General features: G+C 41.6%; 1 protein-coding gene across 5 annotated transcripts in view; it reads left to right on the top strand.

The window, feature by feature from the left end:
* sema6cb (semaphorin 6Cb) overlaps positions 1-13,303 on the top strand; it is a 149,380-nt gene extending 136,077 nt beyond the window's left edge. For all 5 annotated transcript variants that reach the window (XM_085472125.1, XM_085472128.1, XM_085472129.1 and 2 more), the window contains one exon: positions 9,211-13,303. In XM_085472125.1, the coding sequence (XP_085328251.1) occupies positions 9,211-10,541 (1,331 nt within the window). In that variant the 3' untranslated portion in view covers positions 10,542-13,303. The remainder of the gene's footprint in view (positions 1-9,210) is intronic.
* The last annotated feature ends 266 nt before the right edge of the window (positions 13,304-13,569 follow it).

The following is a 13,569-nucleotide window of genomic DNA, read 5'->3' on the forward strand; positions in this document are numbered from 1 at the left end:
AGTGATGTCAAAGATGGGGGTGTCTCATTATGGTCATTTCAGGGATACACAACTGCTGTTCAAACACTGTCTGCAACGAGCAGCTGATTAGAGTAAAGCCGATTTAAATGGATAGTGGCAGAGGAGCTAAAATGTCTTGTTTCAAACGGTTGATTAGCTGAGGGGCTAAGTGTAAGTTAAATTAAGATTATTTAGAATATGGAAGCATGCTCCTGTAATAGTAGAAGTACTAATGAAGGTAGTGGTGGTAGTACTCGACTAATCCGTGAATAAAAATATAAAACTGTAAATGAGCTTAGTAGGTCTTGTTTGTGATGCTCGGAGGTTTACACATGTAAAATAATAAATGGGAAAGTAGCCGACGGGCTGAGTAATATTAGTTATAAGGACAGCTGCAGCTGTCTGCCATTAAAAAAACACAACTGACATAGTATTGAAGATGAATGATCAAATGCTATAATCTTGAATTGGACTTGCTGTAAAGGACTGAGATTTGACTCGGCATGCACTGCCTGTCTGCAAGAGATGCATCATAAATCTCATTCTCATCTGAGGAAACAGATGTGCATGTTAATCAATACTCCTGTAGGCACTAGCTTGAAATGAGTCTGGCTTCACATTTGAGGCATCTCTATAGGCATCGAGTGTGTTTTCTTTCAAAGTGCTAAGCCACCATTTATTACTTATAGATTCAGCTATGAGCACTTATAAAACACTTCATAATGCACAGCAGTGGCTGACAGGATTAAAACTAGATGCTAATGGAATTGCTGATGCTGCTGACATACTGCTTGCCTACAAACTTGGAAACAACTTTGTTAGTCAAGTTTTGGCAGCAGTTAAGTTGCCATGAAGCCCCCAGGCTACATAATCAGTGTAAAGTAATGTGAAACACAAACTCTAGACCTTACTCACAACAGCAATTTAGACTTGTTAGAGTAGGAAAAGCCCAGGTGTCACTAATGAGATTAGAAATGGCTGGAGTCTCTTCAAGGTCCCAGTGAACTCTGTCAGGATCATCAGCCCCGTAAACGGAGCTTAACCATCATTTACTTTTTTCTGCACTTTTCTTAATCTAAAATATCTGTGAAAAACATTTTTACAACCCCTGTTTTTCATAGAAGATGCAGAGATTGGAGAGCGGACTAAATACTATATATGGTTGGAAAAATGATCAAAAGTGTCTATATATGTTTACTCCTAATAGGAGAACTTTTTTGTTTTGAAAAAGAGAAAGGTGCCTTAAGCCTGCCAAACAATTCACAATGACTATTCAGCTGTTTATAACAGTATGAACAAGTGAAAACATGAATGAAATTCAGGGCTGTTCTTACCTGAATTGACAAAGTCTTTAATTTTGAGGTTTGACCACAAGTTCCTGTGATTTTACTCACAGAAAATAGAAAAAGAGGGGGAGACTGGTCTTGTGGGGCAGCAAACATGATACAAAACATTTGGATAGCTGTTAATCAGAAACTTCTGCATATGCAGATGTCATATGGAATATTACAGTAGCTTAATCACTGCTGTCACCATGCACTTCCCAGTGGCTGCAGCTAATTTGTCTCACGCAGTCATTGCCAAATTTGCCTCAACAAATGAACTTTGTCACACACCGAGCAGAGGGCTCATCGGTTAGCAAGAACATCAGTCCACCTTAGATTTTAGCTTCTTGTCTAAATGTTGTTGTGCAAATAAGCAAACAATTGAAGTGAAGCATCTTAGCCAGATTTTCAACTTTTGCCTTGAAGCTTTGACTTTTAGGGGCAGCCCTACTAGACACATTCAAAATGTACAGTAACACAGGGTTAATCGGTGTCCTAAAAGGCATCCAATTCTCAAACCACTAGTATAGACTTTAAACACTAACCTTCACTTCTGGTTCTACTTTTCAACTTGTGGCCTGTGTAAGATGGTGATTTCCTTCAGGGCAAAACTAAAATTAACTTTGGAAAAAGGATAATTGGTAAGGCAGTCACTGTTACATTGAGAGTGTGAAAGAGCACCTGTGCTATGGGCAACAGTTCAGATATAATGGCTCAAAAAAGTAACCCCAGATTTCAAGGTTTGCCTTTGAGTGGACCTCTCTAAAAGAGCCTATGAGCAGAAATAAACCCTTTTATTAAAGGTGCGAATAAATAGAAAAGGCAGATATTCGACACATAAGCTATGCTAATCCTAAATGCATTATCTCTTTAGTGTAGCTCAGTTATGGTTTGCTCTGATGTGGATAGCTGCATTACATTATGTAAACATCAGAAAAGACTAAAAGGCTGGGGCAGAGACCTGCTGACCTGCTGCTATTTAGAAAAGAGAACAGCAGTCGGGTGCACTCGAGCAGTTTCTGGCTGGGAAAACGCCCACCTCTCCATTTTGTGTGAACACACATTAGTCTCCGGGCTAGCAGAAGTGTGTTGCATCAGATTCCCAGTTCCAGACCTCTCCGGTTTGTTTTCTCCCCTTCGTCTGCCCTCTATTGTTATTTGACCTTTTCCTTGACTCTTGCACATTTAGATGAACCAGAGTGGGTTGGACCAAAAACTCAGGTTAGCAGCTAATTTAGCTGACAAGCGTGGGGAGATGGCTCGATAATAGAATCAAGTCGGGCGGGCGTTTTCAATCTCATTAAAACACTACAGGAGGAGAGCAGAGAGTGAACTCGAGCTGAACCTTTTCATGAAGGAGGGCTGGTGTCCTGGGGGGACATTGATGCCAGCTAGTTTTCTAAAGAGTTATTTATACTTCTGAAGACCATGGCAACAGACACAGCCTGTATCATTAGTCAATGAGCTCTGACTGTGTCCCTTCTAACCACCCTCCAATATCCACTCCTCAGAGACACTTCATTCCACATCAGCATGCGTACTGTTCGATAATCAGATATCCGAAATCTTCTTAGACTTGTTTGTCTTAAATGAGATAAAGTTGGTAAAGTTGTAAGCAGTGTGTTGTTATAAATAAATACCCAATGTCATTTCTCACTATTTAAAAGAAAGGGACTTACTTTCATACTTTTAAGCACAAAAGTGTGAAGTTGAGCATTCAAATATTTAATGCATTTTTTAGATCTTTAGGGTCAGACAGAGGCTGAATATTCAGAACATGCTCATTATGACAGTTAAAGACTGCCGCCGTCTGCCAAATTTCATTCAACCCGTCGCTCTGTGTTGACCCTACTGGCTGTTTTTGCATCATTTATCACAAGTCGGGCCACGATGTGCGCACACATTAAGCGTTTGAAAAGCTGCTCCAGTTTGGACTTCCTGAGTCCTAGTCGTGGCGTAAAGGTTATGCAAAACTAGGCCATCTTTTCCCTTCACTCAGCTCACCAGCACTTCACAGCGACTGAGTGACATCATGTTTCACTGCAATGTGCTATAAAGACTAACCTTTAAAGGCATTACACATACCAAATACTTCACTTTCCATACTTGGAACTTTTAATGGCTTTTTATTCCATATTGGCTATTAAAGCTCAGCTTAGCTCAGGGTGTCACAGAAATCCACGGGGCCCACAGTGGTGAAATCCAACTACGCAGTAGTCCCGGCCCTTAGCCTTAACCCCTTACCCTTTTATCTGTCTCATTGACCTCTGGGGGATTGTTACTCCCACTTTACCTGCTTGTTTTCTTTCTCTTTGTTCTTTTCTATGTTTAGTTGGACTAACCCTTTAGCTTTACCTGCCTCCTTTGTTGAATTCTTTCTCACTGACCCTTTTCATCGTCTCTTTATGATCTGCCTTTCCAATTTTACAGCCGATGGTTGAAACTGTGTGCAGGTGTGTGAGTGGCCCGCAAGTTTCTCCATCTCTTAAAGCAGCAGTTCATGCCAAATAAAGCACAATTATAAATGTGCACACAAAGACAATTCGAAGAAAAGATTTCACACTTCAGGTGATGTGGCCACTGATTTTCCTCACCTTTTATTTGTGCGTCTTCATTACAGTGTAATATTATTATTGTGTTATGCTTTATGAAAAGTGACTTTGGTGTGGACTGTCTCTTTAAGTTTACTGGTGAAGCCAAGATTCTTCCAGTGCCACGTTTCTGCTGCACCAGATGCATTGGAAGCATTTTGTTTCACCATTCACTGAATGGCAAAATAAATAGCTCTTTTTGTTTCTGATGCAACTGCATGTAAAAAGGAAAAAGGACCCAGTGCATGTGCTCTGCATAGTTTAAGGGTTTGTGATGAGTAAACCCGATACCAATTTATATAATGACAACAAAAAGCACATTTACTCATGTAAGTAAACTGCAGTCCAGTAAAAGATGCACCTATTTTGGGAGATATCAGCCTCTGAAGATTGTGTTCGTGGCCCATTTCCTTGAGGAAGAGTCTTTCTTTTTTTCCAGCAAGATTTGTTTTTTTAGGCAAACAAAGCTCAGTCACCTTTAGATGTGCTGACGTGGCTTCGTCAAGTGTGGAGGCTGATAAATTAGAAGAAGGATAAATCAAATTAAACCTGTCTGCACAAGAAGTGAGAAAATGTGTTTTTTGGGTAATCTGGAAGGCTAGACCCTTTAACCAAACTATTTCCTGTCTGGGTTTTTGAAGCAAAATATATTGTTGCTGCTGCTTGAAAACATGTCTGTCTTCTCAAAGCACAGGTGTAGATATTGAAGGATGTCAGGCAGACACCAGATTCTGATTACCAGATGTCTCAGCATGGTTAATTTACCAATATTCAATCAAAACTGTAATGAGATATATGCTCTGTATGCATCAGCACACCAGGAATGAAATGCAGCGCTCATTACAACTACTTTTCAATTGGAATGGATCTGTTACATTACACCATATCACCTTAGCTCGTGTGCATATATTAAACCGCATCCAATTGGCTGAGCACTGAGGTGGAATATTATGCAAATGCCTAATAACAAGTGTACATGATTGAATTCACTCTGTCAACAGCCAGAGCCCTGCACACATACAGCCCGGATATTCCGTGTATCTGTGTGGACACGCACACTGATGCGCACAATCATGCTCCATTTGCTAACCATGTCTGTCAGTGTGCAGACATCAAGTATTAAAAATGTCAAATTACTAAAAGCTCACAGCAATGGGGCAGAGCTGCTCTGCTTTTCACACAGACTTGAAAAAAGGCAAATAATTAATTTGTTCCGATCTTCAACCTCAGGGTGTCTCTCAAGAGTTAAATTGTTATTTTTGGTGTGGAAGCATTAGCAGACGGGGGGCAATGCTTGCTATGAAGCCTGGGGCAATTTTGTCTCATTGGCTTCTCATTGGGATGGAGTAGCCATTAACAGAACAATTACATGCACTTGTAAGCTTGCAGAAAGCAGAAACTAATTAGGGCTATTTTGGAACGTCTTCACTTGATACGAAAAAAATAGAACATAAATTGTTTTCCAGGTTACAAAGCATTTAAACACACCCTTGAGAAAAGCCTTCTCCACTGGAAAAGTTGTGCGTGAGAGAAAAAGCTCTGAATTATTATGCAGCTGACCTTGACAGTGTTGGTATTCAGTCCCTCTTTATATTTAATATTTAAAATTCAAGTTTTGTAGAGTGCTAATGCTTTAATGTCCTGCAAGACATGCAAAAGGAAATTTTCACAATTGAGCAAGTGTGAAACTTCAAAGGATTCAGATTACCGGTAATTGGTGTCATGGAAAAGCTTATGGGTGTTTGTTAATGAAGTCGATTTGAGAGCTTGCAAAGACAGGATCCATTTATTTAATCGCGCACTCCTAAGATAAATTGTCACTTCCATTGTAATTTGTTTTCAAACTCTCCTTTATCACCTGCAGGGAAAAAAAGGGAAACTCTTAAAACACACCTATCAACAGTAAGCCCTCCTTACTTTGTTTCCCCTCGTGCAAAAACCAGCACCAATTAGTAAGACGTGGCACAGGCAGCGCTATGTAAAATCTGCCTGTTTACATAACCTGCCGTGCTATCTATTTTTAACAATATGGATGCAATCATAAAGTGCTTCTCTTCCTACGCCACTGTGGAGGAACGCGAGGCTTGTTCTCCATCCGTATCACAGATGCCGCAGAGCACCAGGCTTCAAAACCCAGCAGAGTGACGGTCTGTCACTCACCCCGTCAAGTCTGCATCTCTCACTCTGCCTCTCTCCCAGTCTTCTTCTTTTAATTCTTCTCACATACATTTGCTCCCTCTCAGTCTTTTTCTTTTTTATTTTGGTCCTCTTCTTTTTCTTTTACACTTGCTCCCCTGTGTCTTGGATCCTTGGGTCCCCACAAATTCACCTCCCCCCCTGCAACCAAGGTTGAATTTCATTCCTTCATCTTTCTCTTCAGTTATTTTTTTTTTCCTGGCTATCAACATCCGTCTCTCGCTCCTTCTCTCCTTTGCCTCGACACATGCAGCCATCTGTCTTTTTACCTTTTGGCAGACTTGGGGTACTGCTATATTAAGCCACCGCTGAGCCAAGTCCATGTTGAGTTGACACAAAAATATAATGTGACAACGTTGGAGAGGAACACTGATGGAGAGCTGTGTAATTAGTGTAAAACTCTGTTAACATGGGGCGACACCCCCCCCCCCCCCCCCCCCTCCCAATAAAGACTTTTTTTGAACTACATATTTATTTAGTTGCACACACTGTTTCGTTTTTAAATGTTTGTGAAGTGGTGCAAATTCAGTAGGTAAAGTTGGCGAGCACTTCCTGTCCGCCACCTAGCTGCTCGCCAGGCTGTTGGTATGATTCACCGGGTATTAATTTCACTGTGACCGGTGGCACCATATGTCCCACATACCCACTGATTGAGTTATTCAGCCTGCTCATGAAACATGTTGTGACAGGCCATTCATAGGTTCTGGGTTTGTTTACCTCAGCTGTGTGTTTTACCTCCTGCTGTGGCACTTGACTCATAGCCCTCAACCAGGAGGAACATCGCTATAAGCCTGTAAGCACAGACACTGAGGAGGGTGTCGTGGTCCAGAGGGAGAAGATGACTCACAGCCACGGGGAAGCCACGGGGGTGACGGGAGACAAAGTGCACACCGAGATGAGAGCAGAGTTTTACCACTCATTACAAAAGCTGCACGCCGCCAGGGAACACATCAGTTAGATCCAAAATCTTGGAATCATACTGATGCTGCAAAGCTGATTGAAAGAAATGCCCAAGATTAAAAGAAGTGGTATTAATGGGCTCACTGCAGCATCACTCCTGATTGCCTCGCCCACTGGGATTGCAATTATGATTTATGACTTTTTAATGCGGTCATAAGTTGAAGCAGTCATAAGAATAAATGGCTAAAAACTGAGAATTTTTAATTGGAAGCTCTATTAAAAGCATTATTTCCAAAAAGATTAGTGCACCACAGAATCCTTCAGCTGGGCAAACGATGGTAAATCACCCCTCACAATGAATGCAGTGATACATTATGAAGGGATGGTACGCTTTTACAAGCACACCTGCTCAGTTCACATAAAAGAAGTGAAACTTTTTCGCTTCTTTTAACTTCATGACCTAAATAATTGAGTCTTTCTCCAAACACAAATTGCTAGAAACTGTACATACAGCTCCGTTGTGAAGAGAGATAAATCTTGTTTGATTATTATTTCAGCATATCAGTCCACTGTTGTAATGAGATTCTGTCAAATTAAAGTTGTAATGATGACAGGAGGCAAATTGCTCGTCTTTCCTTGTCATGTGTAGTGTAGTTACCGTGGTCTCTTTTGAGGCTTAAGAAAATGAATTTAGATTCCACTCATTTGTGCTTTTGTCTCTTGTGCATTTGTGCAGAGATTTAACTGAAACTTAGCGAGTCTCTGATCAGATTTTCTCTGTGTAATATCTTACAATATTTCCCTCTAATTCCATAAACACAGTCAGAAAGGCCCTTTTTGACTCTCCTAACACATAGTTATTGCCTTTAATAATGTTATGTAGGCGGTTTTCTTCCTGCTCTTCACCATACTAAAAAGTAAAAGTCCTTTAGTATCAAAACCGATATCCTCTAAGACTGGCAGAGAACTCGGGTTCTCTTCGTGACTCCCTGGCAGACTAAGATGATATCCTAAAACTGCACATGCTTGTTAACTTTCCTAGCAATCAAGAGACGTTACTGTCTATACAAATCACAATATGTTATATACCATTGTCACAATGCCAGATTGCTTCACTGATCCCTGATTGCTTTTCTGTTTATTATTCATTTTTCTGAGAGGAATTTTAATTTCTCTAAGTTTTAAAAGTAAAGTAAATATTAAAACTATTTATAATGCAGACCTAATAACTGAACTGGCTGCCTTAATACTCATCCACAAATCGCTCTTTAAACGCCTTATAAACTATCATCAAGGCTGATTTAGATATAATTGTTTTCCATTTTAATTCCTCCACTAAGCTTTCATGTGCTGCTGAATTTAGCTTGTGGGGAGCACCTGCATTCTTCTCTGTTTTCAGTTCAGCTCAGCTGTCCCCCTCTGCAGACTAATCAGTTTCGCAGAACTGTCATTAAGGGCAGAGAGAAGGGTCTGTCACCACAGATGGCAACAGCCTCTTGCAAATGAGCTCTGATTACAAGAGGTGGCAGGTTTCTCTCTCCTTATCATCCCTGCCTTTCACGCCATTAGGCAATCACGGTGCTTGGGTCACAGCTCCTAAGGACAGTTACATGGTAGATTTACCTTAGCTAATGTCCTTGTGTTCTTGGTGTGCTGTTTCGCAAACTGTCCCCTCAGCTTCATTTTGAAAGAATTTGACAACCTCATTTGAGTCTGTGTTGGCAAAGGTGCCAGACTCGGTGAGCTATTGAATAGACCTGTTATTTTTGGCTCGTTCATCGTACCAGGTGCTCTCGCTCCTGATCCTCGCATTGGAAGGCGAAGTCTGTGAAAATGACATCAGGTTCCTGCTGCTGTGCTCCCATCAATATTTAAAGCTCTAACTCATTTCAGAGTTGATTCCTCACTGACTGGGGAGCTCTTGGCCTCTGCCTGTCTGAGGTGAAAGCACAAGTCCAAGAAAGAAAGGCTGTATTCATCTATTAACAGTGGAAGGAAAGGAAGCCAAGAGCTTAGTTCAAACACCCCTCCCATGCTGTTTCCCCACATAGTGAAGCTCCTGTAAACACAACCTGTCTGTCCCAGCTGTTGCTTGACCTATATTAGCTCTTGAAAATTTTTTTTTATTTTTTTTAAACCTTCTGGCTCAGTCAGAAAAACTAACTGGAGTACCTTTTTCTCTTTTCATCTGTTTTAAGGTGTGAGGCGACCTCCAGAGCAAGACAAACCCAGTCCTAGTGTCCATTATACTCTTCTGATTGCTTGTGTTTTGGTGGCCTTTGTCCTTGGTGCCTTCCTCTCTGGCTTCCTGGTTTCATGCTACTGTAATCACACAAGCCACAAGACCAAGAAGTTGTCGAAAGACCCCGAAGCCCCAATCCCACATGCTCTATCACTGCGCAGCCTGGCCAAGCTCAATGGCCTCCTGGACAGCCAAAGTAAGGACGACAAGCTGGAGGTGTCATCTCCCAAGATCTACAACTCTTTCTTCGCCAACAGTAAGGAGCATCACCCATCGAGGAGAAACGGTCATCATGGAATGACAATGGGAGACTTGGTCCATGCCCAGCATCACCAACTCCACCATTCCTCAGAGCTCTCTGGTCTGCCTACACCAGACTCGACCCCAGAGCTGCCAATTAAGAGCATGAAAGCATTCAAGAACCAGTGGGAGAAGAATCAGAACTGCAACAATGCCAAGGAACCAAAGTCCCATAATATTGGCTCCAGGCCCAGCTCTGCCCTGCTTCACCAGCAGGTCTTCCCTTACTCCCATGGACTGTCTAATAGCCAGTCAGCAGCCGGACACCTTCATCCCGATGAACGCAAAATCCACAATGTTGAGCGTGTGTTGTCTCAGCAGCCTTACGCTGGCTACTCTCAGAAGGTGATGGAAGTAACCTCACTCGATGAGCTTCTGAAGCACATCCACGAGGCTAGCGGCAGCAAGAACTCTCAGCTAATGAGCCCATCTGGTCTGATGGCCAGCGGAGGTGGAGGCCAGCTAGTCTTTGCCAACCGTATCCAACCTCAGATACCTGAGACAGAATCAGCCCCCTACTACAGCTCATCCACTTTACCACGTGACAGCCTCACCCGTCGCATGGATGTTCCCCCAGACATTCCCATGCACCACCAGTCTACCTTGGAGAGGAGGCATTCCTCCCAAAGGCAATCACTGATTGCTGCAGCCACCAAAATGCCCAACGGAGGTGGAGTAGTAGGAGGAGGGGGAGGAGGAATGATCCCTCGCCAACACAGCTTCAGCCAACGAAATGGCGGGCCCCACCAGCCACCTCCCCTTTTGGCGCGGATGAACTCGACGGGCAGCGTGTGTGAGGTTCACTATCCCCTGCTTCCCAATGGATACCTGGCACGTCAGCACAGTTATAATGGAGAACAGCAAGAGGTTCCACACAGGGGTGCGATCGTCCGTCGGGCAGCTTCTCTCAAACCTGACGTCCCTCCCAAGCCCTTGTTCATACCTGCCACATCCCCAGTCAATGAACAGGGAAAGTTCAACTACTGAGGGGTATGCTCTTGGACTAAGAGAAGGAGCCTCCCCCCCTCCCCTCATTGTGTCATCTGTAAGAAACTTTGAAGAAATGCAGTGAGTTTGGGGTTGCAGACCTTTACCTGAAAACGCAACCAACTGTGTGGCACCAGTGTCACTGTGGACAAAAGCCTCAACCAAACTTGTTTTTTGCCGCTTCTTTTTGTCCAACGAATATCTTTGTACCATATTGGTATTGCTTAGCTACTTGCTTATTATAGAACCGCTTACTTGGGTGACGTGATGCCACCTCCTTATATTAGGCTGCCAATGTCCTCAATGTGGATTTACAATGCAACTCCGTTTTTGGACACGTTGATGTTGGAAAAACTTGACACATCAGTCATCTTGAAGACTTAAAAGCTCGAGGCTCGCTTAGATTCATGCTTTTGCTTAACCTTTTCTGATGTAGTGTTGGTATCCGGTCCCCACCCACCCCACCCTCGAATGTGTTTATATTATGCATGTGTGTGTATATATATGTGTGTTTATATTTACACCGTATATGTATACATATACATATGCAGTATGTGTAACCTGTGGTTAAAAAAAAAAAAAAAAAAAATCCCCTGAAAGTAGTTATGTCTTTGCCTTACTATACTCTCTCATCTTTGGGCATATCAAACGATCCCCCCGCCCAAGCCCTAAGAAATATCTTAGGGGCATCAAATGTTCATCAAATGTTGTCATTTGGCTCCAGACACCAATTCAAATTTGGTCACAATGACAAGACAAAGGAAATACTTCAACAAAGCAGCTACACTCGCCTTCTCTTTTATTTTTTCCTGTCCCAGCTGATGTCAGGTGACAACATTCGGGTCCATTTAAGTTCTTCAAGAATGTTTCGACAACATTGGTGCTCCGCAACTCTAGTGGGTCTAATATTCTTTGAAATGGAAACAACCAACATGTTTCTCTGAAATTTTTTGGACCCAAAGAGGACAAGACAAACACGTCTTGCCGTCTGGTGTTAGGAGAATGAACACTGAACATCGAACAGACTGCAGTTATCATAATTATTAACTCTGTGGCTATTGGTTGTAAATAAAGGAATAATTACTAGCCAAATTTTAACTGTATGTGTAAATGTGTGCCTTATTTAATAATAGTGTGTGACATGGGCTTAGGGGTCAATGCAAGGGGCTCAGATGGCAACTATGCTACAGTATATTGTAGGTGTTTGATTTTTCTATGGTTGTCAGTATGTGTCATACAGTATCTATTGTATATGTGAAGAGTTTCATTCCAGAATAAGATATTTCTCATCGGTTCTAATTAACTGAATTAATAGTTTGACTGTAACACCCACTAATAAATCATATTTTATGTCATATATTGACTATAATTTTTTTTACAAAGTAGGCTAATATTTTGTAAATTATCTAATTTTTTTTTTTAATCGACGTAAAATAACTAGTACCCTTTTTTCAGCATTGTTTTGGAATGAAACCCTTCGTTTTTCGCTTTTCTTTTGTTTTCATCCCAAAAGTGTGAGCCTACAGGTTTTTAATGCGAGTGTGGGACACAGCAAGTACAAAGCCTGAGACTGCAGACATTCAGGTTTGACTGTATACTGTCACTTTCACCTGGGTGTCGATTTCCTTGTAGGTGCCATTGTTACGTTTTTGTTTTTTGTAGTATTATCTTCTTGGGTTTCTAAAGGAGCAGTTCACAGTTCCTCTTAAAGTTATCACCTACAGATGAGTAGCCATTGTAGAAGTTGCATTTACCTTATGAGAGGAAAAAGTGTGTCTTGCTTGAGTTTTGAATGTCAGGATATATGTTTTAGCAAGTGTGTGAAACCATACGGTTTCAGTTCTGTATGAAAATAAATCCAGGTTGGTGGCATGTAGCATGACTTCTACAATGGTTACTGCTGTAAATGTTGACCTAGTGGTGCCACCGGGTGTTGAATTTCAAAACATGGACAAGAAATATGGAGCAGTGCAATGAACTCTGATCCGACAGGCTGAGATTGTCTCTTGGATCGATACTTGGGAAGTGATTGTGGAACCGGTTCGCAGGTGACCGTGCTGCCAAACACTGCTGAGGATTTTCACCTCATTAATGGTGATGCCAGCCGGCTGTGCCTCAGACATATCACCCCTTCAAAACTCAACTGTTGTACTTTTCAGGAGAGTCGCTTTGACCACGGTTGGCTGGAACCGTAATCTATTCTGTGAAAACAGCACTATGCTAAATACTGTATCTGAAAATGGTGTTTATTGATTGAAATTTCCCAGAGCTCATTTGACCCAGTGTAAAGTTTACCATTCACACTACTCCAGCTTCAGTAAATTAAGGAAAAGTACCTAACATTTGTAAGGAAAAAAGTTGATTTGGTAATTAACAGGCAGCAGAGCATTAAATAGCCTTTCAGACGGCAAATAAAAAACATCCAACTTGATTTGGGGTTGGGGCGGCAGTGTTTCATAAGAGGAATTGTGGCAGCTACAGTGTTTCAATGGATTTATTTTTCTGTTTTGGTCTATTTTTTTTGTTTGTTTTTAATCTGCCGGTTAACAGATTGTACGGAAATGGGGACGGTCTCGCCTCTTAAAAGTTCTATCAGTATTTGATTTGGTGTAAATACATTCTATCTGGGCGAGGTCTCATTGATTCAGTATTATGTTTTTCTCCGTTTGATTTCCAGGCTTTGCCTCTTGACTTACTATGAATTTGGTCTCACAGAATATCATTGTATGTCTCTTATACTAGGAATAAAATGGAAAATATGATGAACGTTTCACTGGTCAATGTGTCAAAATAATCCCGGTAACATCGTTGATGGTCATACACAAAGTCTGAAAACAAGAATAGCAATTGCAGTAGCAGATAAACCAGTAGCTCATCTCTGAGGCAGAAATGTTTAGGTGAGATGGTAATTCAAACTATACTTTGAGACTGTATATTATAATAGATACACTGCTCAAAAATTAAAGAAACACTTTTCTAATCAGAGTATTGTATCAAGCAGTTTGACCTTGTGACAAGGGAGTAGGTC

The sequence above is a fragment of the Copadichromis virginalis genome, linkage group LG11, assembly GCF_057382275.1.
Source record: "Copadichromis virginalis isolate Kocher_CV1m ecotype Utaka linkage group LG11, C_Virginalis_male_GT1.1, whole genome shotgun sequence".
Lineage (NCBI taxonomy): Eukaryota > Metazoa > Chordata > Actinopteri > Cichliformes > Cichlidae > Copadichromis > Copadichromis virginalis.